This window comes from Salmo trutta, chromosome 24 (genome assembly GCF_901001165.1).
Source record: "Salmo trutta chromosome 24, fSalTru1.1, whole genome shotgun sequence".
Lineage (NCBI taxonomy): Eukaryota > Metazoa > Chordata > Actinopteri > Salmoniformes > Salmonidae > Salmo > Salmo trutta.
Window position 1 is genome coordinate 39,190,138 of NC_042980.1, and position 27,871 is coordinate 39,218,008.

Below are 27,871 nucleotides of genomic sequence, written 5' to 3' on the forward strand. Positions count from 1 at the left end.
ACATTGCTGTAGTGATGGCAGCCATGGAACCAGTCCTGGTGCAGAGTAGACAGGGAACAACTGTGGCTGGATACTGTAGCAGGAAGGGATACCAAGCTGATCATAGGTGATACGTCTTGGAGGGTGTCTCTCTCTTTGTGGTAGCTGGTAGGCTGGTTCCTCAGGTTCAGCAGCAGCAGTTAATGAAGGAAAGGCACTTGGTGGACAATCATCAGGCACATTTTCAGCAGGCAAGTTCATCTCCTCAGCAGGCAGGTCTTTAACTGTTGCTGTCTCCTCCAGCCGCTTTTCAACAAGAGGCTGTGCTGGTAGCGTATCAGGGACTGGCACTGCAACTGTCTGTTTCACTGGTGGGGGCCTGTGTTCCCACTCTCTCGCTGGTTCAGCATTCCTCTCCTCGGGTACTGTAGGAGATGTGGGAACCTGTAGCGGCTCATGATGAAGGTCATATTCATCCCCGCTGTCTTCATCAGAATCTAGAGGCTGTGATTCAGGCTGATGTCTCCTTTTTTTCTGACTTTTGTCATCTTTGGTCATTTCTGGTTGTGTCTCAAAAGGTAAGTGGTCACAGGACATGAGCAGGTTTCTGTGCAGGACCCTGGAGCGTCCCCTACCCTTTTCTGGTCTCAATTCATAAATCGGCAGGTCTGAACCCATTTGTCTCACTACTGTGTGAATTGTATCTTCCCAATAGTTACGGAGTTTTCCTGGTCCTCCTCTTGGTGTCAGGTTTTTAATCAGAACTCGCTCGCCAGGCTGTAGCACTGAACTCCTAACTTTAGTGTCATAGTACTTCTTACTTCTTTCAGCGGCTGTCTGAGCATTTTCATTTGCAATGGCATATGCTTCTTCCATCCCTCGTTTCCAGTTCTCCACGTAGTCTCGCTGGTTACTGGAACCTGCCTCTGTGCACAATCCAAATAGCATATCAACTGGAAGCCTGGGTGATCTCCCAAACAGAAGATAAAATGGTGAATAGCCAGTCACTTTGCAACGGGTGCAGTTATAGGCATAAACCAGTTTGTTCAGAGACTCCTTCCAATTTGACTTTTGTGTCTCAGTTAGTGTCTTTAACATTTGCAACACTGTTCTGTTCATGCGTTCCACTTGACCGTTCCCCATCGGGTGGTAGGGTGTTGTTCTGGACCCCGCCATGCCACTGAGTTTCTTTAACTGATGGAACAACTGAATTTCAAATTCTCCCCCTTGGTCATGGTGGATGCGGGACGGGAACCCGAACTTCAAGGCAAAGTCATTGAAGATGAGATTTGCAGCAGTTTTACCTGACTTTGATGTGGTGGCGTAGGCTTGAGTGAAACGTGTAAAATTATCAACAATCACGAGGATGTACTCATATCCCCCTTTGCATCTGTCGAGATGAAGGAAGTCTATACATACTAGTTCAAATGGCTGTGTTGTCACAATGTTTGTCAGAGGAGCTCTTGTTTCATGGGCTGGCTTTTTCTGCTTGACACAGCTACAAGTTTTAGTGACATAGTGCTCGATGTCAGATTGCATATATGGCCAGAAGAAGCGGTCACGTACTAGTGATACAGTGCGGTCAGTACCTTGGTGTCCCATGTTATTGTGCAACTCTTCCATCACTTTACCTTTGTACTGCTCTGGTAGAACTAACTGCTTGCGTGCTGTAGTGATTCTGTACAGAATGCCATCACTGTCTATTGTCAATTTGTCCCATTCCCTGAATAGGCATTTTGTCTTTAGACTGGATTCCTTTGGCTCTTTAACTGGCGGTTTGGAACCAGACAGTTTGAAATTGAGCACAGGACGGATGACCGGATCAGATTCTTGCGCTTCTCTTATCCCATCTTTTGGGATCGAGCTGATTGTTGCAGTGGTTGTCTCACCTTCAGCTGATACTGACATAGATGCAGCTGAAAGTGACCAAGGTACAACAGCCTCTTTCTGTACCTCAACTGCTTGTATCGTGGCGGCAATGGTGTCTGGTGGAAGCTCCTCAGAACATTCTTCCATCAGTGACTCTACATCCAGTGGCATCCTTGACAAAGCATCTGCATCACCGTTCTCTCTGCCTGGCCTGTACTTTATTGTAAAGTGGAAATCAGCCAATTCTGCAACCCACCTGGAAGTGGTTGCGTTCAGTTTTGCAGTAGACAGAATGTAGCTGAGCGGGTTGTTATCGCTGTATACAGTGAAGGTCGGAGCATAGTACAAATAATCACAGAACTTATCAGTGATTGCCCATTTTAGAGCTAGAAATTCTAGCTTGCCCGAGTGGTAGTGATAGTTCTTCTCAGCGGCTGTTAAGGTTCATGAGCCATAAGCAATGACCCTAAGCTTCCCATCTTGCTTTTGATACAGAACTGCTCCCAAGCCTTGGTGTGACGCATCAGTGTGTACAACAAATGGCTGAGTGAAATCAGGGAAACCTAAGACTGGTGGGTGAAGCAAACACTCAATCAGCTGTTCAAGTGCCTGTTGATGCTGGTCAGTCCACAGGATTGGCTTGTTTGAGGGCACCACATGACTTACTTTCTTTGTTTTTGTTTTCTGTGGGTGGTCAGGTAATTTCTCTGAATCTGCTTTCAGGAGGTCATACAGGCAGCTGGCCCTCCTAGAAAAGTATTTGATGTACTGTCTGTAGTAAGTGAGTAAACCAAGCATTTTTCTGAGCTGGCCCACAGTCTCTGGTCTGATTTCTTTCAATGCTCTTACTGCTTCAAAATCGGCTGGGTCAACTCGGCTGCCCTCTGCAGACACTATTCTGCCCAAATAACGGACCTGGGGTTTAACTTCTTTGGGCTAGGGGGCAGTATTTTCACATCCGGATAAAAAACGTACCCGATTTAATCTGGTTACGACTCCTGCCCAGTAACTAGAATATGCATATAATTATTGGCTTTGGATAGAAAACACCCTAAAGTTTCTAAAACTGTTTGAATGGTGTCTGTGAGTATAACAGAACTCCTATGGCAGGCAAAAACCTGAGAAGATTTCATGCAGGAAGTGGCCTGTCTGACAAGGTGTTGTTGTTCTTGCTTCTGTTTATTGAAGAGTCAGGATCTTAGCTGTAACGTGACACTTCCTACGGCTCCAATAGGCTCTCAGAGCCCGGGAAAAACCTGAATGATGACGAGGCAGCCTCTGGCTGAAACACATTATCGCCTTTTCCAAGTGGCCCATCAGAGGACAAAGGGCTTAGGCGCGTGCCAGATTCGACCCCGTGCAGTATTTTCCTTCGGCTGTTTACCTAATTGCAGATTCCCGGTCGGAATATTATCGCTTTTTTACGAGAAAAATGGCATAAAAATTGATTTTAAACAGCGGTTGACATGCTTCGAAGTACGGTAATGAAATATTTAGAAATCTTTTGTCACGAAATGCACCGTGCGCGCGACCGCTATTTACCATTGGGATAGTGTCTAGAACGCACAAACAAAACGTTGCTGTTGGAACATAACTATGGATTATTTTGGACCAAACCTACATTTGTTATTGAAGTAGAAGTCCTGGGAGTGCATTCTGACGAAGAACAGGAAAGGTAATCAAACTTTTCTAATAGTAAATGTGATTTTGGTGAAGGCTAAACTTGGTGGGTGTCTAAATAGCTAGCCCTGTGATGCCGGGCTATCTACTCAGAATATTGCAAAACGTGCTTCATCCGAAAAGCTATTTTAAAATCGGACATATCGAGTGCATAGAGGAGTAATGTATCTATAATTCTTAAAATAATTGTTATGCTTTTTGTGAACGTTTATCGTGAGTAATTTAGTAAATTGTTAGTAAATTCCCCGGAAGTTTGTGGGGGGTATGCTAGTTCTGAACGTCACATGCTAATGTAAAAAGCTGGTTTTTGATATAAATATGAACTTGATTGAACAAAACATGCATGTATTGTATAACATAATGTCCTAGGTGTGTCATCTGATGAAGATCATCAAAGGTTAGTGCTGCATTTAGCTGTCTTCTGGGTTTTTGTGACATTATATGCTAGCTTGAAAAATGGGTGTCTGATTATTTCTGGCTGGGTACTCTGCTGACATAATCTAATGTTTTGCTTTCGTTGTAAAGCCTTTTTGAAATCGGACAGTGTGGTTAGATTAACGAGAGTCTTGTCTTTAAATAGCTGTAAAATAGTCATATGTTTGAGAAATTGAAGTAATAGCATTTCAAAGGTTTTGAAAATCGCGCCACAGGATTCAACTGGCTGTTACGTAGGTGGGACGAATTCGTCCCGCCGGTCCTAGAGAGGTTAAAGAGATCACACTTACTTGGTTTGAGTTTAATGCCATACTCTCTGAGACGCTGCAAAACTTTTCGCACATCATTCACATGGCTGTAAACAGTTTTACTGAAAACTAGCGTGTCGTCCAGATAAGGAATGCAGATGTTATCCCGGAGCCCTTCCAAACACTCCTCCATACACCGCTGAAAAGCTGCAGGAGCGTTCATGAGGCCGAATGGCATACGTATCCACTCATAGAGTCCCCATGGGGTCACAAATGCTGTCAGTGGTCTGCTTTCTTCAGAGATGAACCCCTGGTGATACGCTTTTCCCTGGTCTAAGAGGGAGAACCAGGAATTACCACCTAAACTGTCCATGATGTCTTGGACTCGAGGGATGGGCTGGCGGTCGGGATGTGTCTTTTGGTTCAGGTCTCTGTAATCTATACACAACCGGAGGGTCCCGTCCTTCTTCCGAACGCACACGACAGGTGAAGAATATGAAGAGTTTGACTTCCTAACCCAGCCCTGGGCTATGAGGTCATAAAGGTAAGCCTTCATCTCCTGATACAGTGGCCTGGGCACTGACATGTATGTGCGCTTGACTGGTTCAGAGTCCTTTAGAGAAATAGTCATTTTCAATCGTTCAATACAGCCAATGTCATTGTCTGATCTGGAGAAGGAGTGACACTCTTCTCTAAGCATTTGCCTAACAACCTCTCTCTGCTCTTCGGTTAGGTGATTTAAACCTACTGGTGGATCCCACTGTTCAGTAGCAGTACATAGGGTTCGAACGCTGGTGTGATTCACTGTGGCTGGGGTGACAGTTTTTTCAAAGACCTGGGCAGGTAACACAGTCATAATGGTTTGTACTGTACCGATTATTGTGTGTCCTAGCAGGACAATGTCGTGGTCAGTGGGGTTAGAGACATCAAGCATGATAACTGGAAAAACACCTTTCCTGACTCTGACTAGTGTGTCAAAGAACTCAAGGTCGTCTGGCCACTGCGGGTTCAGGTCTGGCTGGAAAAGCATTGTCATGTCCTCTTTGAAAGGCTGGGAAGCTACACGGCACTCAATCTGAATGCTACTGTGTTTTGGTACAGCAACCTTCTCTTTCTTGGTTTTCACTGCGTATTCATCTGTCTGTTCTGTGCTAACAGCCTGTATAAAAGCTCTCACCTTGTTTCTTTTGAGGCTTGGGAAAGCTGTTTTTACTGTACTGTATCGTTTAGTCTTTTCGGTCATTGTCAGGATGTGCTCGATAACACTGAAACCTATGATGGGATGAGATAGGTGACAGCCTTTCATTACCAGCACTGGGATGATCAGTTCCTTTGTTTGGTCAGTTTCAGAGGCTAGCCGAAAAGTTGTTTCAATCCATCCCAGGTACGGCATTTCAGTCCCATTTGCTGCAGTCAACCTTAGATCATCAGGTGAGTCCAGGATTTCTGAAACATCTCTCAGTCTTGCGTTTAGGAGAGATTTCTCTTTCCATCGTTCATCAATGACCGATACCTGAGAGCCTGTGTCCCATAGAGCTTGGAGGTGGTGGCGATTCAGGTGACACTCAATAAGGCACTGTCTGCCGACTAGCGAGGTGACCTTACGGGGGTGGCAACCTTGAGCTAGGGATGGTAAAGAGTGGGCATTTTCCTCTGTGCAGGAAAACCTTTCACAGGTAGAGTCAATTTTCAGGTGAGTGCATTTTTTCTTATGTTTAGTCCAATGTTGGTTTTGACATACTTTGGAACAGTACAGTGTCTCTTTACATGATGAACATTGTTTCAGGTTCTCAAATGAATCTTCTCTGGCACAATTTGCACATTTCTGGGACTTTTTGGTAGCTACGGTTAACACTCGTCCCTCAGCGGTAACCCTTCCCCGTTTAAAGGGGCCTCTCTTGATGGGCTGACTCCCCAGATTTTACATCCAGCTTGAAAATGTTCTCCACTCCCACATCGGAAGCAGTGTGTGCAGCGTGCAGCTGTTCTGGCCTGCTGGCAGACAAAACACCTCCTTGGAGCTTGAGCAGAGCGGTTGGTATACAGGTTAGGTGCATATTGATGCTGCGCAGGGTCAGGTGCTTGGGGCTGACTGTAGTTGCTGTAATACTGCAGCTGGGAAACAGGTGGCTGGGGGTCCCTATCTGGCCTCCTAACTGGAGGTGGGGCATAGGCACAAGGCGGTGACTGAAACAGGCTGCTGTAATGTCTCCTTAATCTGAGCAATCTCTGCACTGAGACCTTTTAGAGAAGCTACACCTGTCTTAAGTTCAGCTAACTCTGTTAACAGTTCTGCGGGTATCTTAGCTTTGGCTTCCTTCACAGGACACTTTGCAGATAGCGTATCTTCTAACTGGTCTACACTTACAGTTGTAGCAGGCTGTGGGGCATTAAACCGCTTTTTGTTTTGTCTTTCTATCTCATTAGCACAAGCAATATTAAGCTTCTCTAGCAAAACCTAATCTGATGTTTCGCTATCTAGCAGGAGAGGCTGCATGTCTATCCTGATACTGTCACTCTGGAGACCTGTAAGGACTGTGTGTAAACACATGCGCTGGACTAGAGCAGGGTCGTACTTAAGCCCTGATTCTGACTCCTGGGATGCAAACAGTACCTTCTGCCTCAAATCTAAGACGCGCATCAGGAAGCTTTGAGGGGTCTCCTTGCTATGCTGTGCTTCTGAAGCTAGCTGTTTGTAAAGCTCTGTTGCACTCTTCTCTTAGATGTATCCTGCATTCCCACTTCCAAGTGTGGGAAGAGTTAGCTGGGGTTTACCTTCCAAGTAGCTGCGTAGCTGTGAGCCTGGATAAATAGCCCTGACTACTGCGTTTACTATTTCTACCTCAGGATAGCCTCTGTTAAGTCCATTCTCGATCTGATGGGCAAGGCTGGAAAAAATCAGTTTATCTTTCTGGCCCGGTTCACCTATCTGACCAGAAATTTTAAACTCTTTGCGCCAGTATGAGCTGGGCTGTGCACTGGGTGAGAGCGGCACGCTCACCTGAAGATTAGCATGGGGTTGGGGCTGACGCAGAGAATCACTGGCTTTGGCTGCAGTAATCTGCTCAGTTCCCACCCCTTGTTGTGGGGTTGCAGTTCTCAGTTCCTCTATTCTGTGATGTGTTCCGGCTGTTTCAATATCATGGTCAGTTTGCCCTGTTTTGTTATCTATGCCACTGATCATCTCTGTCATTTTGTCTTTAAGTAGCAACAATTCCGACATGCCGCCATCTTCTAACTCTGCAACTTCCTCTCTTTCAAGGAACATCATAATGTCAGTCATCAATGATATGCGGGATTTGTCTTGAACATCTCTTCTCTGTTCGCCTGAGATGTCAAGGAAATCACATATCTCTAGTAACTTGTCTTTAGTCAGGGTGTGCAATTCTCCTACTACCTCTTCCTGTAGTTCTTCCAAGACGGTCGTCATGTTGACAGAACAGGAGGAACTTTTACTGTGCAGGAGTTGACTCTGAATTAGATGGTCCTTACTGTCTCTGATGGTCGATCAATGGCCTCAGCTGACACGTACTTAACCACCAACTTCCAGCTCTCCTCGAACAGCAACACTTTCCTCACTGCAGCCTGCCTGAGTTGTTATGTGAGGATTTAGCTGGCTCGGAATTCAGCGACCAGGATGTGGAAACTGGACATCTGAGCAGCAATATCAGCGGAGCCTCCAAAAATGTTACGCCCCTGAAAAAGGGGAGAAATAATCACGAGAGTGATACGGTATCGTTTCCTCAATAACCTTTAGTGCAATGAGGAAAAAACCCGCGATTTCCCCGCGAACTTGGGTGGAGACCAGAGCAATCGATCTCAGGCTCATAGATTAAGAGCATTTAGTAGATCACAGATTAACACTTTTCCCCTTCAATTAGGCACCACAAAATAAAGTAATCAATATAATGTTTACACATTCCTTTTACAATTCTTACCCTTTGTACGCTTGACGGATTTTAACTTTTTAACACAATTATATGAATGTTATCAATCTCTATGAACTAATATAGAATGCATGATCGTTTTAACCTTAGATGTTTTAAGATCCTCACATACTATGAACTTACGAATACTTTTTAATGTATAACAGGCTATGAGTATTTCCTTTAACCTGTCACACTAGCCACCTAACTGACTGACATATAAGTGACTATTTATTTACCAGTTGTACACTCATTCTCTGTTGACATGTCAGGAATTGCCGGATGGTTTTAAAATTGCCATTTGTCCGGCATCTCGCAAACACTCTGTGTCAGCAGCGTCTCTAGTTGCTTAATTGAGCCGACTCCGAGCTGGGATAGTTCGTTTCAGGCCCTCGGGCCCCCGGGCCTCGGCTGCGAGAGGGCGGAGTTAGCTGTTTGAGAGTGTTAGGCCGATACCCACTCATTATCAAATTCCAGAAAAGAGCCATTAAATTCTACAACCACCTAAAAGGAAGCGATTCCCAAACCTTCCGTAACAAAGCCATCACCTACAAAGAGATGAACCTGGAGAAGAGCCCCCTAAGCTAGCTGGTCTGGGCCTCTGTTCACAAACACAAACAGACCCCACAAAGCCCCAGGACAGCAACACAATAAGACCCAACCAAATCATGAGAAAACAAAAAGATAATTACTGACACAATTAACAAAAAAACAGAGCAAACTTGAATGCTATTTGGCCCTAAACAGAGAGTACACAGTGGCAGAATACCTGACCACTGTGACTGTCCCAATCTTACGGAAAGCTTTGACTATGTACAGACTCAGTGAGCATAGCCTTGCTATTGAGAAAGGCCGCCGTAGGCAGACCTGGCTCTCAAGAGAAGACAGGCCATGTGCACACTGCCCACAAAATGAGGTGGAAACTGAGCTGCACTTCATAACCTCCTTCCCAATTTATGACCATATTAGAGACACTTATTTCCCTCAGATTACACAGACCAACAAAGAATTAGAAAACAAACCCAATTTTGATAAACTCCCATATCTATTGGGTGAAAAACCACAGTGTGCCATCACAGCAGCAAGATTTGTGACCTGTTGCCACAAGAAAAGGGAAACCAGTGAAGAACAAACACCATTGTAAGTACAACCCATATTTATGTTTATTTATATTCCCTTTGTACTTTTTATTTGTACATAATATGACATTTGAAATGTCTTTATTCTTTTAGAGCTTTTGTGAGTGTAATGTTTACTGTACATTTTTTTATTGTTTATTTCACTTTTGTTCATTATTTGTTTAACTTTCTTTGTCAATCTAAACATATATTTCCCATGCCAATAAAGCCCCGTAAATTGAAATTGAATTGAGTGGTGAATGTGCCGCTAAAAAGGCAAATCCTGGGGACACAGGCGAAAATAACTAACAAACCACTCTTCATGATTTCACTCATCCTGCAAAGAGGGTAACCGCGATTAGAACTCAGTCAGTTCAAGAATATAAGCGTTCTGAGCTTTGATCTACGCTGGGAGCAATATTTACATGTTGACTCGTAATTGATCTTCTTTATTGTGTACAAAATATATTTTTTCATAATATAATAAGGCAATTAAAATAATGATAGTCAGAAACATTTCCACATTGTTGAAAATAACAGAAAGGCTAGATGTTGTAATTTTAATATGCCTGCACATAAAATTGATTTAGAAAGCATAAAATTACCACATGCTCTTCCAAATTAAAGAAAGGTAATAAAATAGACAGCTCTCTAGGCAGACACTATATATGAGAGAGAGAGAGAGAGAGAGAGAGAGAGAGAGAGACTACATGTAGATATTGCCTCGACACCGGTGCCCCCTCACATTGACTCTATACCGGTACCCCCTGTATATAGCCCCGCAGTTGTTATTTACTGCTGCTCTTTAATTATTTGTTATTCTTATCTCTTACTTTTTTTTGGGGGGGGGGGTATTTTCTTAACTGCATTGTTGGTTAAGAGCTTGTAAGTAAGCATTTCACTGTAAGGTCTACACCTGTTGTATTTGGCGCATGTGACAAATAAAATGTGATTTGAGAGAGAGAGAAAGAGTGACAGAGAAAGAAAGATGGAGCGAGACAGATGGAAAGAGAGAGAGACAGAGAAAGAGAGATAAAGAAAGAGTGTGTGGTATGTGTGTGTGCATGCATGTATTGAGTCAGTGATGTGCCTAATAGAATCCCCTTGCGTTCTGTTGATTTGAGACTTTATGCGTTATTAAATCAGTTCAGAACCTTCCTAGAAGCACTGTTACATAACTATGGAGATGAGACAGCTAATTTGTTAATGTTTATATTCAGTACATTTACATGTGTTCTCTATGTGTTGTTTCACATTCAGATGTTACAATTAGACACAATGTTGTGCTAGATTAGACTGTGGCTGAGATCAAAGCCTCTTGGAGAAGTGATTTGTGAATTTGGCAGCTCTCTGATACGAAAAGAGCAGAGAAAAGAGGGAGAGAAATACTTCCTCACTAGCTGAAGGGCAGAATCTGCCTCCAAGGTTAGATGGAGTTTACAGACAATCCCACCTCTCTGTAGAGGGAAAGCTGGGGTGGTAAACTCAGCAGTATTGCAGATTTTCATTGTTTCCCTTGACTTAAAGACACACACACACACACACACACACACACACACACACACACACACACACACACACACACACACACACACACACACTCATCTGCTTACATCAAATGTTGATGAAATTGCTTCAACTTTGTTTGGAGGATATAGTGTTGTAATGTACTTTATGTTAACCTGATGACTTGAATACACCAGTACGATGTAGGAAGCATTGGCTCATTATCAAAAAATGTTGATCATAAGACTCCCACCAATAAAGTTGTGTCTCAGCAATGGTCAATGTCCCCAATTTGTTGCTTCTTGTGATCCCTTCCACTTGTTTCTCATTAAAAAGTCTAGCTCAAACTGTGGGTGTTGGTATTCAGAGCAGAACCTCCACGTTTCGAGACAGGAAGAAACAGCACACATTTTTCACCAAGTACTACGAAATTATGTATTCAGACCCGCCAGGATTTACTGGGGATTTCTAGTGACATTTGCGGGCAAAAATGATTGATTTTGGTGTGACAATTCTGACAATTTGCAAGGCAATTTGCAATTAATTTGTTGCGAAGATGTATTGATGTGGTATGATTGGTTGAAAATACAAGCCCTCTTTTTTGTACAGCGGTGGTGGGTCAGTTTTATGCAATAATATTGCAATGATTTGACAATTTTATGTGGAAATAGTGTGGTGATTTTTCAAATTTGCAAGCCCTCACATAATATGCAGGAAGTTGTTGATTTTGTAGAAGGAATCCTGCAGGGACAAACATTTTCACAATGTCTGTAGACGTTCAGTCTAAACTGAACTGTCTTTAAACCCAGAGTAGGTAGAAAGAGGTTACCAATAGAGATCTTTGTGCAGAGCTGTGGTGTAGTGGTAACACTCCCCACTGGAGATCAGGGTTCAATCCCAGCATCCACTATTTCTCCCACTTGCTTGTGTCCCCACCTAATTTCCTTACTGTCTATCTGAGTGTTAAAACACCTCATGTGTTCAAGCACCAAAAAAAAGAAGTGTAGAGAGATGTGCTGCCAGTCACACATCAAGATTTCTTAAAGCGGCTAATAAAAATGCTAGGGGATCACTGTGGGCAGAAAGAGATTTATCAAAGCGGCTAATAAAAATGCTAGGGGATCACTGTGGGCAGAAAGAGATTTCTCAAAGCGGCTAATAAAAATGCTAGGGGATCACTGTGGGCAGAAAGAGATTGAGGTGAGCTGTTAAAATATCACCAGAGAGATCAACGAGCAGACATCTACCTATCTGTCGTCTCATCCAGCTCCTATGTTTAGTGCACACACTGACTTTAGAGGGTCACCATGGCTGCGGTCCAAACACTTAAAAGACACACCCTCGTCTACTTACCTTCGCCTTATGCCCTTGGGGGAATCCCTGTCGCCATCTTGGAGGGTGATCCAAATGATTAGCCAAGCAAGGGAAGTTTACAACATAAGCCCCTCAGCCCTCGTTTTTAGTCGGCTTTGCGAGTGTACAATTATGTTCACTCCGGGACCTGAAACTCCCCATAATTCAATTCGTGGCGATTGTTCATCCGCTAAGAAAAGTCAGTGAAAACTTAAAAACAACATTTATAGAGAAGTCAGCATACAAGTGTAAGTAAAAATTAATGCAATTAAGTTAGAAATTGTGCTACTAACGTACATGACTGCATAAATGCGTCTCGTAAAAAGTAAATATGTTTTTGTTTGGGTATCTTTTGGAAATTGTAGAAATAAAACATTTTACTTCTTCAGAAGTTCCAGCTAGGCAGGCTAATGTTATTTATCTAATTAATTTGCTAGCTATCATACAGTAGGCATATATTAATATTTATATATTTAGTATAAGTAGACATGCACTCATAATTGAATGTAGCGGATATAAAGCACCCACAAGCTACCGGTGGCTGAAAACACAATCATTGCGCGATGAACGAGTGACGAATTTCCCGGCCCAGGGTGGTCCATTTAAAAATCATTCCTTCCTCCCTCCCTCGCCCCTTGCCCTGCAAGTGTAAACTCATCAGACGTCATGATACATCATCAGATGTGTTCACTTAATTTGAGGGCTGAGGGGATAGGGTGCGTCTTTGAAATGTTTGGACCGCAGCCCATGTCTCCCCAAGGCCCTGTTTATTACTAACCCTTTATGAGTGTGTTCATCTCCCAATAGATCAATCTGTGGAACTCTTCAACTCAATCTGCTTTCTCATTTAGTCAGCCAATAATTGGTCAATGAATCTCTCTTTCTCCCCCTTCTGCCTTCCTCACTCCGTCCTTTTGTCTTCTCTCCTTCTTCCCTTCCTCACTACCACCCAATGTCTCTCTCCTTCTCTTTCTCTCTCCCGCTGCTTTTACCACTCTTTCTCCGGCTCCCCCTCTCCTCTCCCCCACTCCTCTCCTCTCCCTCCCCAGGTATCGTGTCGTTGATCTCCCTGGTGGTCCTTTCATATGACCGCTACAGTACCCTGACCGTGTACAACAAGCATGGTCCCGACTACCGCAAGCCCCTGCTGGCCGTGGGGGGCTCCTGGCTGTACTCCCTGATCTGGACGGTGCCCCCCCTGCTAGGCTGGAGTAGCTACGACCTGGAGGGGGCCGGCACCAGCTGCTCCGTGTCCTGGACCCTGAGGACAGCTCAGTCCCACGCCTACATCATCTGTCTGTTCGTCTTCTGCCTGGGCCTACCCATCGTCATCATGGTCTACTGCTACTGTCGGTTGCTGTGGGCCGTCAAACAGGTGGGGGGGATAAAAGGATAGATGGAGAGAGAGAGGGTGGGGCTGAGGGAACCCCTCATCCCAGAAGAACACAGATACTGTTGACTGATGGGAGGGAGGGAGAGAGACAGAGACAGATGCGGAGAGAGTAAAGTATTGACATTGAGAGATGTACAATGTACTAAAAGAGAGACTGAGAGAAAACGAAAGAATGTGTGTTTGTAAAAAAAAAAATCACATTTTATTGGTCACATACACATGGTTAGCAGATCATTGCGAGTGTAGCGAAATGCTGAGTTGTGAAAGAGTTGGTAATGTGTGCGTGTGTTAGAGAGCCCTCCAAATTGAATTGAATCTGGCTCACTATTGAGATCAATTTCAGCACTATACTCACAACTAAACTAAACCCTTATTGTGTTTTAATCAAGATTAGTGTGATCCATGCGCCTGCCCATTCAATTTATTCTGGGGGTCAATTAACTCCAAGATCACCCTGCTAGAACACCTAGTGAGTCTGGAGACGGAGGTTGTTTTAACTAGGGCTGGGAATTGCCAGGAACCTCATGATACAAATATTATCATAATACTAGGTGCTGATCCGATTATGTATGGAGATTCTTACGATTCTATATGTATTGAGATTCGATACTGTGATTTTATTGCAATTTTATGTTACCAGAACATTGTTCATTATATGTGTTCTGTAGAGAGACAAGAGAAAGCATGAGAAAATTAGTTTTGATCAGTAATGGAAATAAATTGGTAAAAACTTGTTGGCTCAGGATTTAAAAGGATTTGGCACAGGTGCAGCCAACTAGCGCTAACTAACACTACCCATAGCTGCAGGAAGTAGTTTGGGGGTGCTGTATATTTTATAGATTTTTATTTTATTTTCATGGGGGGTGCTGAAAAAATATGTTTGCCCACTCTACAGAAGCTATATTGGGCTGCTAATACAGCACCATTAAAGGCCCAGTGCACTATTTTTGTGAATTTTAGTATTACATTTTTAAAATATTTTATTTTATTAATATATCATTTTTTATTCAGATTTTTCAGGGTTGCTGCAGCAACCTCAGAACCCCTACTTTCCGCGGCAGTGCGATTTTTTTTACAAATACATACATTTTTTTATACAAATCAATACTTGGAGTCAAACTATCGATATAATATCGTTCAAAATAATATTGCGATATGTAACTGTATCGATTTTTTCCCCATCACTAATTTCAACCTTGTTATTTTATACTCCATTATCCTCCAAGATCACATTTCTGGGGGATTAATGCTGCCAAAACAAATGTTAAAGTAAAGCTGCTGCAGTGTGTAAATATTGCCCCAGCCTCAGCCAGTGTGTGTAGTTGACGTGTGAGTGTTTGGGTTTGGATTAAGGGACCGTTCTCAGTGTAGGTTTGTACTGAAGAAGACTGTTAAGCTGAAACGTCTGTGTATGCGATCCTGATGTCAACCCATCACACTTTAATGCCCTCAGATAGAGCCAGGGCCAGGAATGAGTGAATGAGGGGGTTAGCTGAGTGCTGTCTGGATTACCCAATACCAATCTGTTTTTAGTGGGACTCGGAGTCCCGGACTCACAACCAGCAGCTTTCACAAAGCTCTTCTACGCCATTCCAAGTGAGCGCAGGGAAATGCTCTGAGAAACATGTGAATATGTACACGCACGTGCTTCATACACACACACATACTCTCTGTAGTGACTTTCCCTTTTTTGCTGTGAGTGTGTGTGTTAGTCAGTGTTGGGGAGTCGTGAATTATATTGAGGTAACTAGTAATTAACGCAATTTTTTTGCAGGAGCTTGGTGGTACTGTAGTTTAACTTAATTCAAATCTAGGTCGTTTTTTCAGCAGTTAATTACTATTTGTTTTGCTTTGTAGTGGTAGAAAACAATAAGATATGGGTGAAGTAGGCAAGAAATTATTTTATTTTTCCACATCAGACCTGCTTAATTCTCACTCAAAACATAGTTTTTGTGTTTAGTAGGCAAAATTACACATTCTGTTAACATTTGACCACAAAGTGAAATTTGTTATTACAATTTGTAGTCTAGAATTTCATATGTACATATGATATTTTTTGGGATATAGTGAAGTACTTTTTCAAAGTAACTTTGGTTAAGTAAACTATATTTTTCTTAAGAGTAGCTTTAGTGTAGCTTAAATTCCAGAGTGAAGTAATTGGTAGCTTGGTGAACTGTTTTCAGAGTAGCTTCCCCAACTATGTTGTTAGTCACTGACCCCTCGCTTGAACCCCGCCTCCGCTTGAACCCCCCCCCCGCCTCTAAATAATCATTTTCTTCGGTTAGGACTCCTCTGATAAGAATAAGTAGCTTTCACTAAATGTGAATTTGAGTCCACAGCATTACTCAACAGCATCCCTATGGAGCGCCAGGGTCATGGTCACCGCATGGTGTGAAGGACTGACCAATCGATGTCGATACAGCTGTTCTGGTATTAGAGCTGTGTTTACATTGCCTCTGGCGACTCATCCTGAATTTACTTTCGCTGCGTTATCGATCGTTCCATACATAAATCTGAACCTGCCATCCTATAAGTATTTTGAGCTATTCTCAAAATGACGTATTTCATGATTTCTGTAGGCCAACTCTGGCCCAACCCATCGGTTTCTGGCACCAATCAGAATGGTCAGAATGTGTTTGCATTCTCAAAGAGTCAGGGAAAAGAGCAAATCAAGTCTTGCTATAGGTTATCATTTTGAGGTTCCGTTAGCGAAGCATCACTGATCAATGATTTGGAGGAAACTAAACCATAGTCGTTCTCCCATCATGTCACCTTTTTACCTGCTACGGTTTAGGCCTAATGGAGGTTATTGGGACAGTAGCCTATTACGTCCAGTCTCATGTATGTGACCAGTACAATTTGATTTAAATTGTTAGATAACAAAAGTAGGCTGTGACGATGAAAGTATAAAACTATTGACTGTAAAAGTCAATTTATACAGCTTCATAACGGGAGGTCCAAGGCAGGTTGGATTAATTTGATGCAGGGAGGTACCAGGGAATCTGGTCATAAAAAGCCACTTTATGTTGGTGTTTACTTTATTTTGGCTGTTGTGTGATGATTAAACCTTGCCTGAGACCAGAACGCCTTAGGCATTAGCTCAATACATGAACACACTGGGTTTGAACGCCAGGCTCGTTAGTCACAAGGGGCCTGTTTATATGCATGTTCTCATTCTCAGTTGAACGGCGAACAGGATAGAGAGTGGGGCAGTGCCTTAATCCTCTAAAATGGAAGAAGGAGAATAGAATCTCTCTCTCTGCTGTCCCTTTCGTTCTTTGGGCTGACAGGGAGACTGGGGGAGATGGATGGAGAGTCAGGCATTCCATTGCTGAAATGGGAGGTTAGCGGCACAGAACGGATGGACTGATTATCACTGTCTCTCTGTGGGTTAGGAGAGAAGCCCTCAGGCAGAACAATGAGCACACTGCAGGGACGGAGCACAACCGGAGAGAGGGAGAGTAGGAGGGAGGGGACCTGTCAGCGTGAGATAGTTAAAGAGATATTAGCTCTGAACAGATTGTGTGTTTACCCCCCGGGGACTCTGTCGTTTCTAAAGGGACATCTATTAAACTCTAACCTCTATCACCACCATGCTGTTTCAGCTCAAACACACACACACACACACACACACCCTTTTCCCTCCCTATCATCATACTATTCCCTCCCAAATATTTACACATTTATCAAACGTATTAGAGTCCAGAGCCTTACATTAGGTGTGTGTGTGTGGTGTCCAGAGGATTGACAATAACAAATACAGCAAACAAATGTCTATTTGGACAAAATACTATTTTAGTCTCTCCCTGGGGTGAAAACACATTCTCTCCTCCTCTTCTCTCTTCTCTTCTCCTCTCCTGTTCTTTCTCCTTCTCGCCTCTCCTCCTTCTCCTCCTCTCTCCTTTTCCCCTTCTACCTCCTCCTTTTCTCTCCTCCTCTTCTCTCTCATCTTTCCTCATCTTCTGCTGTTCTCTCTCCTCCTCTCTCTCCTCTTCCTCCCCTTTCTTCTCCCCTCTCCACCCTCCTCTTTTCCACTCCTCTCTCCTCTTCCCCATCCTCTCCTTCTCTCCCCTCCCCTCCTCTTCTCCCCTCCTCCTCTCTCCCCTCCCCTCCTCCTCTCTCCCCTTTTATCTCCCTCTCTCCCCTCCTCCTTTCCTCCTCCTCTCCCCTCCCCACTCACTCTCTCCTCACTCACACTGTCCTTTCATCTCTCCTGTCTCTAGGTGGGTAAGATCCGTAAGACTGCGGCACGGCGGAGAGAGCACCACATCCTGTTTATGGTGCTGACCACAGTGGTGTGTTATATACTGTGCTGGATGCCCTATGGTGTGGTGGCCATGATGGCCACATTCGGCCGGCCCGGCATCATCACCCCCGTGGCCGCCGTGGTGCCCTCCCTCCTGGCCAAGAGCAGCACCGTCATCAACCCCATCATCTACATCCTCATGAACAAACAGGTGAGGCACCCGGGGGGTGTTTGTGGAGGGGGGTGTAATGTGTATTGGGTGGTGCTTGGTAATGTGTGTGTGTGTTTTGTCGGTAATCTAAAGGCCGGGATTCAATCCGATTGCGCATTGTTGAGTGTGTCTTTTAAAGGCAAAGTTCCTGAATGCATTTACGCTAAACACAGAGATGCCGGCTCAAACGGAAATTACATTCAAATGGCGCATTGTGACAGCGCTCCAAGGATTGAATCCTGGCCTAAGTCTTTATAACTCCAGACTAATCCTTTGTACATGTACAATGTCTTTATTTACATGGTAAAAAATAACAATGAATTAACAACAATTTAATTTTATACCAATAGTCAACTTAAATACCTTTGTGTAAAAAACCTGTAATGACAAATCAAAAGGAAAGTTTTAGTCATAACATTTTTTATCCCAAGGCTGAAAATGAGATGTGCTTTTCAATAACACTTTGGTCATGATGAATCCCCCACTCTCTCTCTCTCTCTCCCTTTCCTCTCAGCCTTTGTTCAAAGCCCTCTTGGAAATCTCAGAGGACAAGTTAAAAACCATGAAATGTTTCCATTTTAAAGGCAGTGTTGTGGCGCTGTGAATCTCCACCCTACAGAAAAGGATGTGAGAGAGAGATATCAAAAACATACTGTGGAGGAGGAATCAAGTTAAGCAGTGACCTCCAAAACAAACTTTCTCTTTGTTGTCTGGCATGCCAGTCCATACAGAGATGTCTGGCATGCCAGTCCATACAGAGATGTCTGGCATGCCAGTCCATACAGAGATGTCTGGCATGCCAGTCCATACAGAGATGTCTGGCATGCCAGTCCATACAGAGATGTCTGGCATGCCAGTCCATACAGAGATGTCTGGCATGCCAGTCCATACAGAGATGTTGGTCGTCTTTATCGCCCCTAAACACATGCTAGAAGACAAACAGAGCCCCCTTCCACCCAACCACCTACCTGCATCAGCAAGTAAACGTTAAATAAATAAATCATTGGGAACAGTATCAAGATTCCACTACCGTTGCCAAAAGCATTGCATTTGATCAAGGAGTGCTTCTACAGAACATATGAAGATGCTAATAATAGCTGCTCTCTTGTTTCCAGCTGGATGGAATTTCCCTACGCACACAATATACACAGCGCCTGTAGAAATATTGGACATTTTTCCAGCATGGTCTTTTTTTTACTTGGAGCTCTAAAGACTAAATTACAGTAAAGTACAGTCAATTACAGTACAGTAAAGTACAGTATACATGGACAATTGAAACCTCCTAGCCCTGCTCCGGTTAGACTTGCATGCTCTGTCCATTGGAATATAAACAAAGTTATTACAAATGAATTTCATATTTTGTTGCACCATCACTGTGTCACAATCACAATCACAAGTGTAACAGTTACAGTTAGTTAGGGTTGCAATGTTACCGGTAATTTACTGGATCTTTAGTCATTTTGGTAATTAACAGAAAATATGGCAATCGTAACTTTGGTAGTTTATACCATGTAAAAATGTATTCATATATAGCATTCATTTATTATATCTGTGTCCATATCATCCATGAGTTTCTAGTAGATAGACCAGATGGTTCAAGAGAAAATAGCCCAATTAATGAAAAAAAAATTATCTAAGCAACAAGGGAATTATCTTCAATTAACTGCAACTCTGCCATTTATTGACTTTTCACAACTGCCACCAGTTTGACACCAAAACATTAACAAATACATAGAAAAAAAGTGTGGTATTCACCAAGTTGATGGTTTATAATTAGGATAATGTTTTACAGCTGTCATCATTTTTATTCTTATTTAATTCTTAATTCACTATTTTAGATATTTTACATGTGATAAGGCCACACAGAGGGCCAGAGATAATTACAGACACCCGATATTATCTGAAATACCCAAATGGGCCATTAGATATCTTGTGAAAGAGTACATAAAATCTTTGTAAGATACCAAAATTGTGGTATTTTACTGGAAAACTTCAAAAGATTCCAGTAATGCACCCTCCTCTTGTAACCCTAGTTACAGTTGATGATTTGTAAACATCAATAATAACGCATGGAGATGAACCAGAGACGAGCCTTCTGATACACTGTGTGTAAGAGACTCTTCCAGACAGCTTCACAACAGCCTTGTTTCACTCAGATCTCTCAGTGAGAGGTTGGCCCTAGGCGATCATGCGACACAGCGGAGCATCTGGCTCCTCAAAGCCAATATTTTCTTTCCATCAGTGTGATATTTTGCTTGCCTGGGGTATAACAGTTATTCGGAACCACGCTTGCGTGCTGAGTAACCTTGCCTGAGACCTGAACTTGCGTTAGCTCCCCGAACTACTGCCAAGGCTTTATTTATTTTGATTTAACCTTTATTTCTACAGGGAGTACCATTGAATACAAAGGACTCTATCCAAGGGAGCCCTGCATGAACACAATTTATAATTTTTTTTACAACATTCAATGTAATAAGAACATACAATACTATAAGAAATTCAGAAAATTGCAAAGAGCCATCAGAGTTCCCCTCATACCGACACAGCCTTCACGTCACAGATATAAAACAGCTCTAACCCTAAATGGTATTCCTGTTCGGTCTCTCTTCTATCACCTGAATACAACAACAGTTGCCTCGGTTTATCCCAAGCAGCGTTTGTTTGCCATGTGTAGAACTGAATAAATTCCTTTCTGCAACTCTGGTTAAGCATGGTTCCTGGAGCAAGGGCATAGCGACAAGTTACAGAATAACAAACGCTAATACACAAACACACATCTCTTATTTGTGTTCTGTCACTGACTGCCAATGTCAACCCCTTCCATGTTTTCCCTGGCCAGGGAATGGTCACTAGCTGGACGCTACAGAGAGAACTACAGTGACAAATAGGTTAGATGGACAAGTACATGATCTGTTTGTTTTCATTGGGTCAGCTGGGGATAAAGGTGAAGCTTAGCAGTTGTAAGCGGATTTGTGTTTGGAAACCACTGAGCCTCCATTGTCCATTCCAGCATGGCCAGATAGAGCCCTATAGAATGAACTATATGTCATTCTATAGGATCACTATTAGAATAGGTCTCTGAGAAATCCCCCATATCCTTTCCTTTATATATACACACACACACACACACACACACACACACACACACACACACACACACACACACACACACACACACACACACACACACACACACACACACACACACACACACACACACAGGAGATAGCTAGCTAAAATGTACTGTAGGCAAGTCTGGCACAGAGTCAGGATAAATAACAAAGCCATTAAAACACAAAGTGAGTGTGGAGATATTACTGCTTGAAATCCCTGCCACGATAAGAAATGTTCTCCAGCAGCGCACCAGGGCAGGCTGTTGCAAGCTCAGGCATAATAGTCATTTCAGACCAATATTGGGAGTATTGAGTCAAAACGACAACGGTAAAGACATAATGAACGATAGTCTCAAGGTAGAACTAGACTACGCTCTGCTGTATGCCTGGGAGGAAGTCTAGCTACTGGACCCTGCAGACTGAACCCCTCATTCTCTTGACTCCATCAAATGGCACACAGTCAGAGTAGTGCTCATAGACAGAAGTGCCCTAAGGAGAGGTTTGATTACATTCAAAGTGACAGGTCAATCAGCGCAGTAGCTACAGCTGCTTTTAAAGAGACGTCAGAGAGAGGGCGTTGGTTCAATTCCCTTTTGGCATGGGGTGGACACTGGACAGTATGGGAGTTTGACTAGTGATCTCTCCTACTCGCCACTAACAGAACACAGGACGGTTTGAGCTATGGGCTGATTAGCAGACTTCTTTAAATCTCAACTATTAAACAATTAAATAAGCAACAAAAAGTTCAACAATGACACTGCAGTTAAATGGATGGCATATGTGAATGATCAGTCTGAGGGTGTTTTGAAAGGCAACCCAGTGCTCGTTTGGCCACTAGGCACAGGGTTATAGCTGTTTTCAGAAAGTGTTGCGAGTCCCTTCTCTTACCCCCTAGCTCCTATCCACTTGCCTCTCATCATTTGGTGTACTGGATTAAACCTAAGAATGGGCAACCAATGTGTTTTCCAGGGTTTGGTACCCAACTACCCACCAGACATGCATTTGAAGTGGCAGCCTTGAAATGGCAGCCAGTCACCAGCCTGTCATTAGCCAGTCTTAAAGTGCTAAGTGGGGAGTGTGACAATCTGTTTATTGGCAACTGGTCTGGTGCAGTCAAGCTTGGGGATTGGACAGGAGTGACATAAAGCGCAGCAGCAGCAAAACAGCACTCAAAATCATTGACAACAACAAATAAGACTTCACAAATAAGAATAGAAAAGAACATTTAAGGAATGTCAAATACAGCAAAATGTGACGGTTGTAGATCAAAAACAATGTACCTCCATCTTGGTTAGATAATACTTAGAGGGTTTGGTGTAGTTCCAGTGTGCCTGTATGGAGCAACATATAGCTCCTCTGTGTATGTACAGTGTACGGGTGTGTGTTGTGTATGTATTGTCTTTGAAGTTATATGGAGGTACATTCCTAATAGAACTTCAGGTGTGTTACATGTTGTCGGGAGTGTGTGGCTGGTGTACGCAGAGTTTGTATCTTTTCAAAAGTGTGTGTTCGATATGGACGTGTGTGAGACATTCAGTGCGGACCACTGCTCATTTTCTCAAACATCAATTTACCACCCCATGAGAGCCATAACCCGCCATTAAAAAAACACAGACACCACCATTAAAAAACTGTGGACTGTCCTTTTAAGAAAGAAGAGCAAACAGAGCTCTGGAGAAACAACGCTTCACAACAGCAAAAAACATCCAAAAATATCAAAACCGTTTCTCTATCTAAAAACACTTTTCTATTGCTACCCTAGACAGCTCTTCTCTCTTCCGGCTCAGCAATGGCAGAGATAGAGGTGGTCACATGGGGCATGTCTTGGGCTTGTTAACCCTCTGAGGAGGGTTGAAAAGTAGCTGATTGCATGTAATCTGATTACAACAACTGGTAACTGTAATCAGTTACGTTACCAGCAAAAATACTATCATCAGATTACAAATACTTTTGAAAAACTAGCTCATTACTTTTTGGATTACTTTTAAATTTAGAAAGGATGTTTGTGAAAAAATACATTACGACACCTTTCTGTTTTCTCAGTGACATTCAATTAAGCGTTGAAAAAAAGGGCAAGTTTAAGTTTGTTCCACCTGAGCGAGTCTGACCACAAGTCAGAGACCACTATGATGACACACCAAATGCATTTGATGGATCCTTTTGTCTTCTACGTAATCCAAAAGTAACTGAGCGTAATCAGATTACGTTACGGAGTTTGGGTAATCCAAAAAATTACGTTACTGATTACAATTTGACAGGTAACTAGTAACTGTTGATTACATTTAGAAAGTAACGTTCCCAACCCTGCCTCTGAGGAAGGCAAGGTTTTGACTGATGTGGGTTCTGTTGATAGTTGATAGTTAGACTAGAGCTGTACCCTCCGGTTTGATCCCATCCCACACAGAGGGGCTATGGCTTAGGTTCTCCACTGTTCTACGTGGTTCTACATGGTTGCCTCCGGGTTCCCCCTAAGGTCAGAGTCCAGAGGGTTCTTATTGCACCGTTTTCCCTTAGACGCGTGGACGGTGGTTCCATGTGTGGCTTCCTAGTTCAGACTTCACAGTTGACGGTGTTGAAGCCAGGGAGGGTGACACGGCCCTTCCTCTTCAGGTCTCTCACAGGGCCTGTGTTGATGCGCTGCACCAGACTCTTCTCATAGAGCAGCGGGTGGTACGCCCCCAGGGTGCATGCAGCGTCGTAGTAGCGCTCGTGGTAGTGGCACAGGTCTGTCTGCCGCAGCGAGGGGATGTACTCGTACACGTGGACCTCTTCGCACAGCGCCATCATCAGGAGGATGCCTGTAATTACAACGACAAGGCAGAGCATGAGGTGTTACATATTCTAGCATACGCACACACAAGTTACACATTCCACAAAACACACAATCCATTAAGCTGTCCCCGACACTTTTTTTTTTATTGACTGAAAGTCATCTGTTCTTTAAACAAATCGATTGGCAGGAATTTTAAAACGTGCATTTTTACATACATAGACATTAATAAAATCAACTATATATTTTTACATTTTACATTTACGTCATTTAGCAGACGCTCTTATCCAGAGCTACTTACAAATTGGTGCATTCACCTTATGATATCCAGTGAAACAACCACTTTACAATAGTACATCTATATTTTTTTTGGGGGGGGGGTTAGAAGGATTACTTTATCCTATCCAAGGTATTCCTTAAAGAGGTGGGGTTTCAGGTGTCTACGGAAGGTGGTGATTGACTCCGCTGTCCTGGCGTCGTGAGGGAGCTTGTTCCACCATAGGGGTGCCAGAGCAGGGAACAGTTTTGACTGGGCTGAGCGGGAACTGTGCTTCCGCAGAGGTAGGGGGGCCAGCAGGCCAGAGGTGGATGAACGCAGTGCCCTTGTTTGGGTGTAGGGCCTGATCAGAGCCTGAAGGTACGGAGGTGCCGTTCCCCTCACAGCTCCGTAGGCAAGCACCATGGTCTTGTAGCAGATGAGAGCTTCAACTGGAAGCCAGTGGAGTGTGCGGAGGAGCGGGGTGACGTGAGAGAACTTGGGAAGGTTGAACACCAGATGGGCTGCGGCGTTCTGGATGAGTTGTAGGGGTTTAATGGCACAGGCAGGGAGCCCCGCCAACAGGGAGTTGCAGTAATCCAGACGGGAGATGACAAGTGCCTGGATTAGGACCTGCGCCGCTTCCTGTGTAAGGCAGGGTCATACTCTGCGAATGTTGTATAGCATGAACCTACAGGATCGGGTCACCGCCTTGATGTTAGCGGAGAACGACAGGGTGTTGTCCAGGGTCACGCCGAGGCTCTTAGCACTCTGGGAGGAGGACACAATGGAGTTGTCCACCGTGATGGCGAGATCATGGAAAGGGCAGTCCTTCCCCGGGAGGAAGAGCAGCTCCGTCTTGCCGAGGTTCAGCTTGAGGTGGTGATCCGTCATCCACATTGATATGTCTGCCAGACATGCAGAGATGCGATTCGCCACCTGGTTATCAGAAGGGGGAAAGGAGAAGATGAATTGTGTGTCGTCTGCGTAGCAATGATAGGAGAGACCATGTGAGGATATGACAGAGCCAAGTGACTTGGTGTATAGCGAGAATAGGAGAGGGCCTAGAACTGAGCCCTGGGGGACACCAGTGGTGAGAGCACGTGGTGCGGAGACGGACTCTCGCCAGGTAGGACGCAATCCAAGAGCGAGCCGCGCCGGAGATACCCAACTCGGAGAGGGTGGAGAGGAGGATCTGATGGTTCACAGTATCAAAGGCAGCAGATAGGTCTAGAAGGATGAGAGCAGAGGAGAGAGAGTTAGCTTTAGCAGTGCGGAGAGCCTCCGTGACACAGAGAAGAGCAGTCTCAGTTGAATGACCAGCCTTGAAACCTGACTGATTTGGATCGAGAAGGTCATTCTGAGAGAGATAGCAGGAGAGCTGGCCAAGGACGGCACGTTCAAGAGTTTTGGAGAGAAAAGAAAGAAGGGATACTGGTCTGTAGTTGTTGACATCGGAGGGAACGAGTGTAGGTTTTTTGAGAAGGGGTGCAACTCTCGCTCTCTTGAAGACGGAAGGGACGTAGCCAGCGGTCAAGGATGAGTTGATGAGCGAGGTGAGGTAAGGGAGAAGGTCTCCGGAAATGGTCTGGAGAAGAGAGGAGGGGATAGGGTCAAGCGGGCAGGTTGTTGGGCGGCTGGCCGTCACAAGACGCAAGATTTCATCTGGAGAGAGAGGGGAGAAAGAGGTCAAAGCATAGGGTAGGGCAATATGTATTGAGCTTGTCTGATGCTTTAAGCGCACTGTTAGATGAAGTAAGACACAAATGAGAGGGAGCCAAAGATCAAGATAAGCAGAAGAAAAAAACCTAACCAGACTATCCTCTTCCTGCTCCTACTGGCTTTCACAGATTCTGCCTTCACTCTCCTGAAGTTGCCGGTCATAGGCTGCATGAGGAGTCAGCAACCTTTCTCACCTGGAATGCCAGTTTATCTTAACATTTCTACCACCCTGCGTGCCAGTTATGGTTTTCATAAGCACATTTCTGTGGAAGAGTTTCATTTAATTTATAATAATGTCTTCGTATCTCAAATTCATTGTCATGAAAATGAATGAAAATGATACAAACCTAAAAAGTAACTTATTGCCATTTCCAACTATGTAAAAATAGCCAATAAAGCCAACAAATAAAACATTGCAGACTGCAGATAAAAATAAATATCCTCTAAAATCACATTGGCTACACATGGCCTGTCTGCAACGAACACGAACATTGTATCAACTATTAACTTGGGTATGGCCTAAAGCTGGTGCTAGCTAACTTGAAACATTGTATAAAATATGCTGGGCCCTCAGAGGTTCCTGAGCCAGTGAGCTTGGGACAGACACAGCTGTAGGCTATTTGCACAAGGGATAAGAGGTCATCAGGTAGGCCTGTTCTATGATGTTTCCACTGGTTCAGAACATGACATTTTTCTCTTTCATGCTGAGAGGTTATCGAAAGGGAGAGAGCTGGAAAGATGTTTCAAATACATTGAGGAACTGATGTCATTCTCAATGGATGTATAAACAGACTTTGAGAAGCTCCACAGCTCATTAGTGGTGGTGCGTTAAGCCAATCAGAAATACCATCAGATCCTCAAATGGACACTATAGGTTTACTTCTATGCGTAATCAGGGGTGTGTCCTTACTCGGCAGAAGCGCTTCAAACAAAAGACAATGACTACATTGACAAAACTTGTAAATGGAATGAAAAAAAACAAAACTTGTTTCTCACAAGTGTAGCATAGGTTGTGCACGCTGAAAAACAATGTGTCCCCTCCGACAACGAGAACAGTAAAATACTGGAATAATAATATATTGAATGCATTAACAGAAATGACCGTAACCAAACAAACATTGTAGATTAGAAATGATAGGAATTAAGTCAAAAGTGTGGACACACCTACTCATTCAAGGGGTTTTCTTTATTGTTTTACTATGTTCTACATTGTAGAATAATAATGAAAACAGCAAAACTATGAAATAACACATATTGAATAATGTAACCAAAAAAGGTGTTAAACAAATCAATATCGATTTTATATTTGAGATTCTTCAAAGTAGCCAACCTTTACCTTGATGACAGCTTTGCACACTCTTGGCATTCTCGCATGTGTGGGAACCATCCGTTCACCTTCTCTGAGTCTCAAAGAATCGGCGGTTGGAACCAAAAATCTCAAACTTGGACTCATCAGACCAAAGGACAGATCTCCACCAGTCTAATGTTCTTTAGTAGTGGTTTCTTTGCAGCAATTCGACCATGAAGGCCTGATTCACGCAGTCTCCTCTGAACAGTTGATGTTGAGATGGGTCTGTTACTTGAACTCTGTGAAGCATTTATTTGGGCTGCAGTCTGAGATGCCGTTAACTCTAATGAACTTATCCTCTGCAGCAGCAGTAACTCCGGATCAACGGCACTTGAAAAAATGTTCAAAGTTCTTTACATTTTCCGTATTGATTGACCTTCATGTCTTAAAGTAATGATGGACTCTTGTTTTCTTTGCTTATTTGAGCTGTTCTTGCCATAATATGGACTTGGGCTTTTACCAAATAGGGCTATCTTCTGTATACCATTAATCACTGAGCCAACTGATTAGCTCAAACGCATTAAGAAGGAAAGGAATTCCACTTTTAACAAGGCATACCTGTTAACTTCACTAGGGGGCAGTATTTTCACGGCCGGATGAAAAATGTACCCAAATTAAACGGCCTACTACTCAGGCCCAGGAACTGGAATATGCATATTATTAGATGATTCCATATGTTATTTCATAATTTTGATGTA

At 43.5% G+C, this 27,871-nt stretch overlaps 2 protein-coding genes across 2 annotated transcripts in view; one reads left to right on the forward strand and one right to left on the reverse strand.

Moving 5' to 3' along the window:
- tmtops2b (teleost multiple tissue opsin 2b) overlaps positions 1–27,871 on the forward strand; it is a 66,586-nt gene that overhangs the window by 37,059 nt on the left and 1,656 nt on the right. The window contains exons 2-3 of the mRNA XM_029712111.1: positions 13,164–13,489; positions 17,731–17,964. Of these exons, the coding sequence (XP_029567971.1) occupies positions 13,164–13,489; positions 17,731–17,964 (560 nt within the window). The remainder of the gene's footprint in view (positions 1–13,163; positions 13,490–17,730; positions 17,965–27,871) is intronic.
- The window catches only part of LOC115161273 (beta-galactoside alpha-2,6-sialyltransferase 2), a 71,327-nt gene continuing 61,692 nt past the window's right edge, over positions 18,237–27,871 (reverse strand). The window contains exon 7 of the mRNA XM_029712110.1: positions 18,237–23,875. Coding sequence (XP_029567970.1) covers positions 23,628–23,875 — 248 coding nt within the window. The 3' untranslated portion in view covers positions 18,237–23,627. The remainder of the gene's footprint in view (positions 23,876–27,871) is intronic.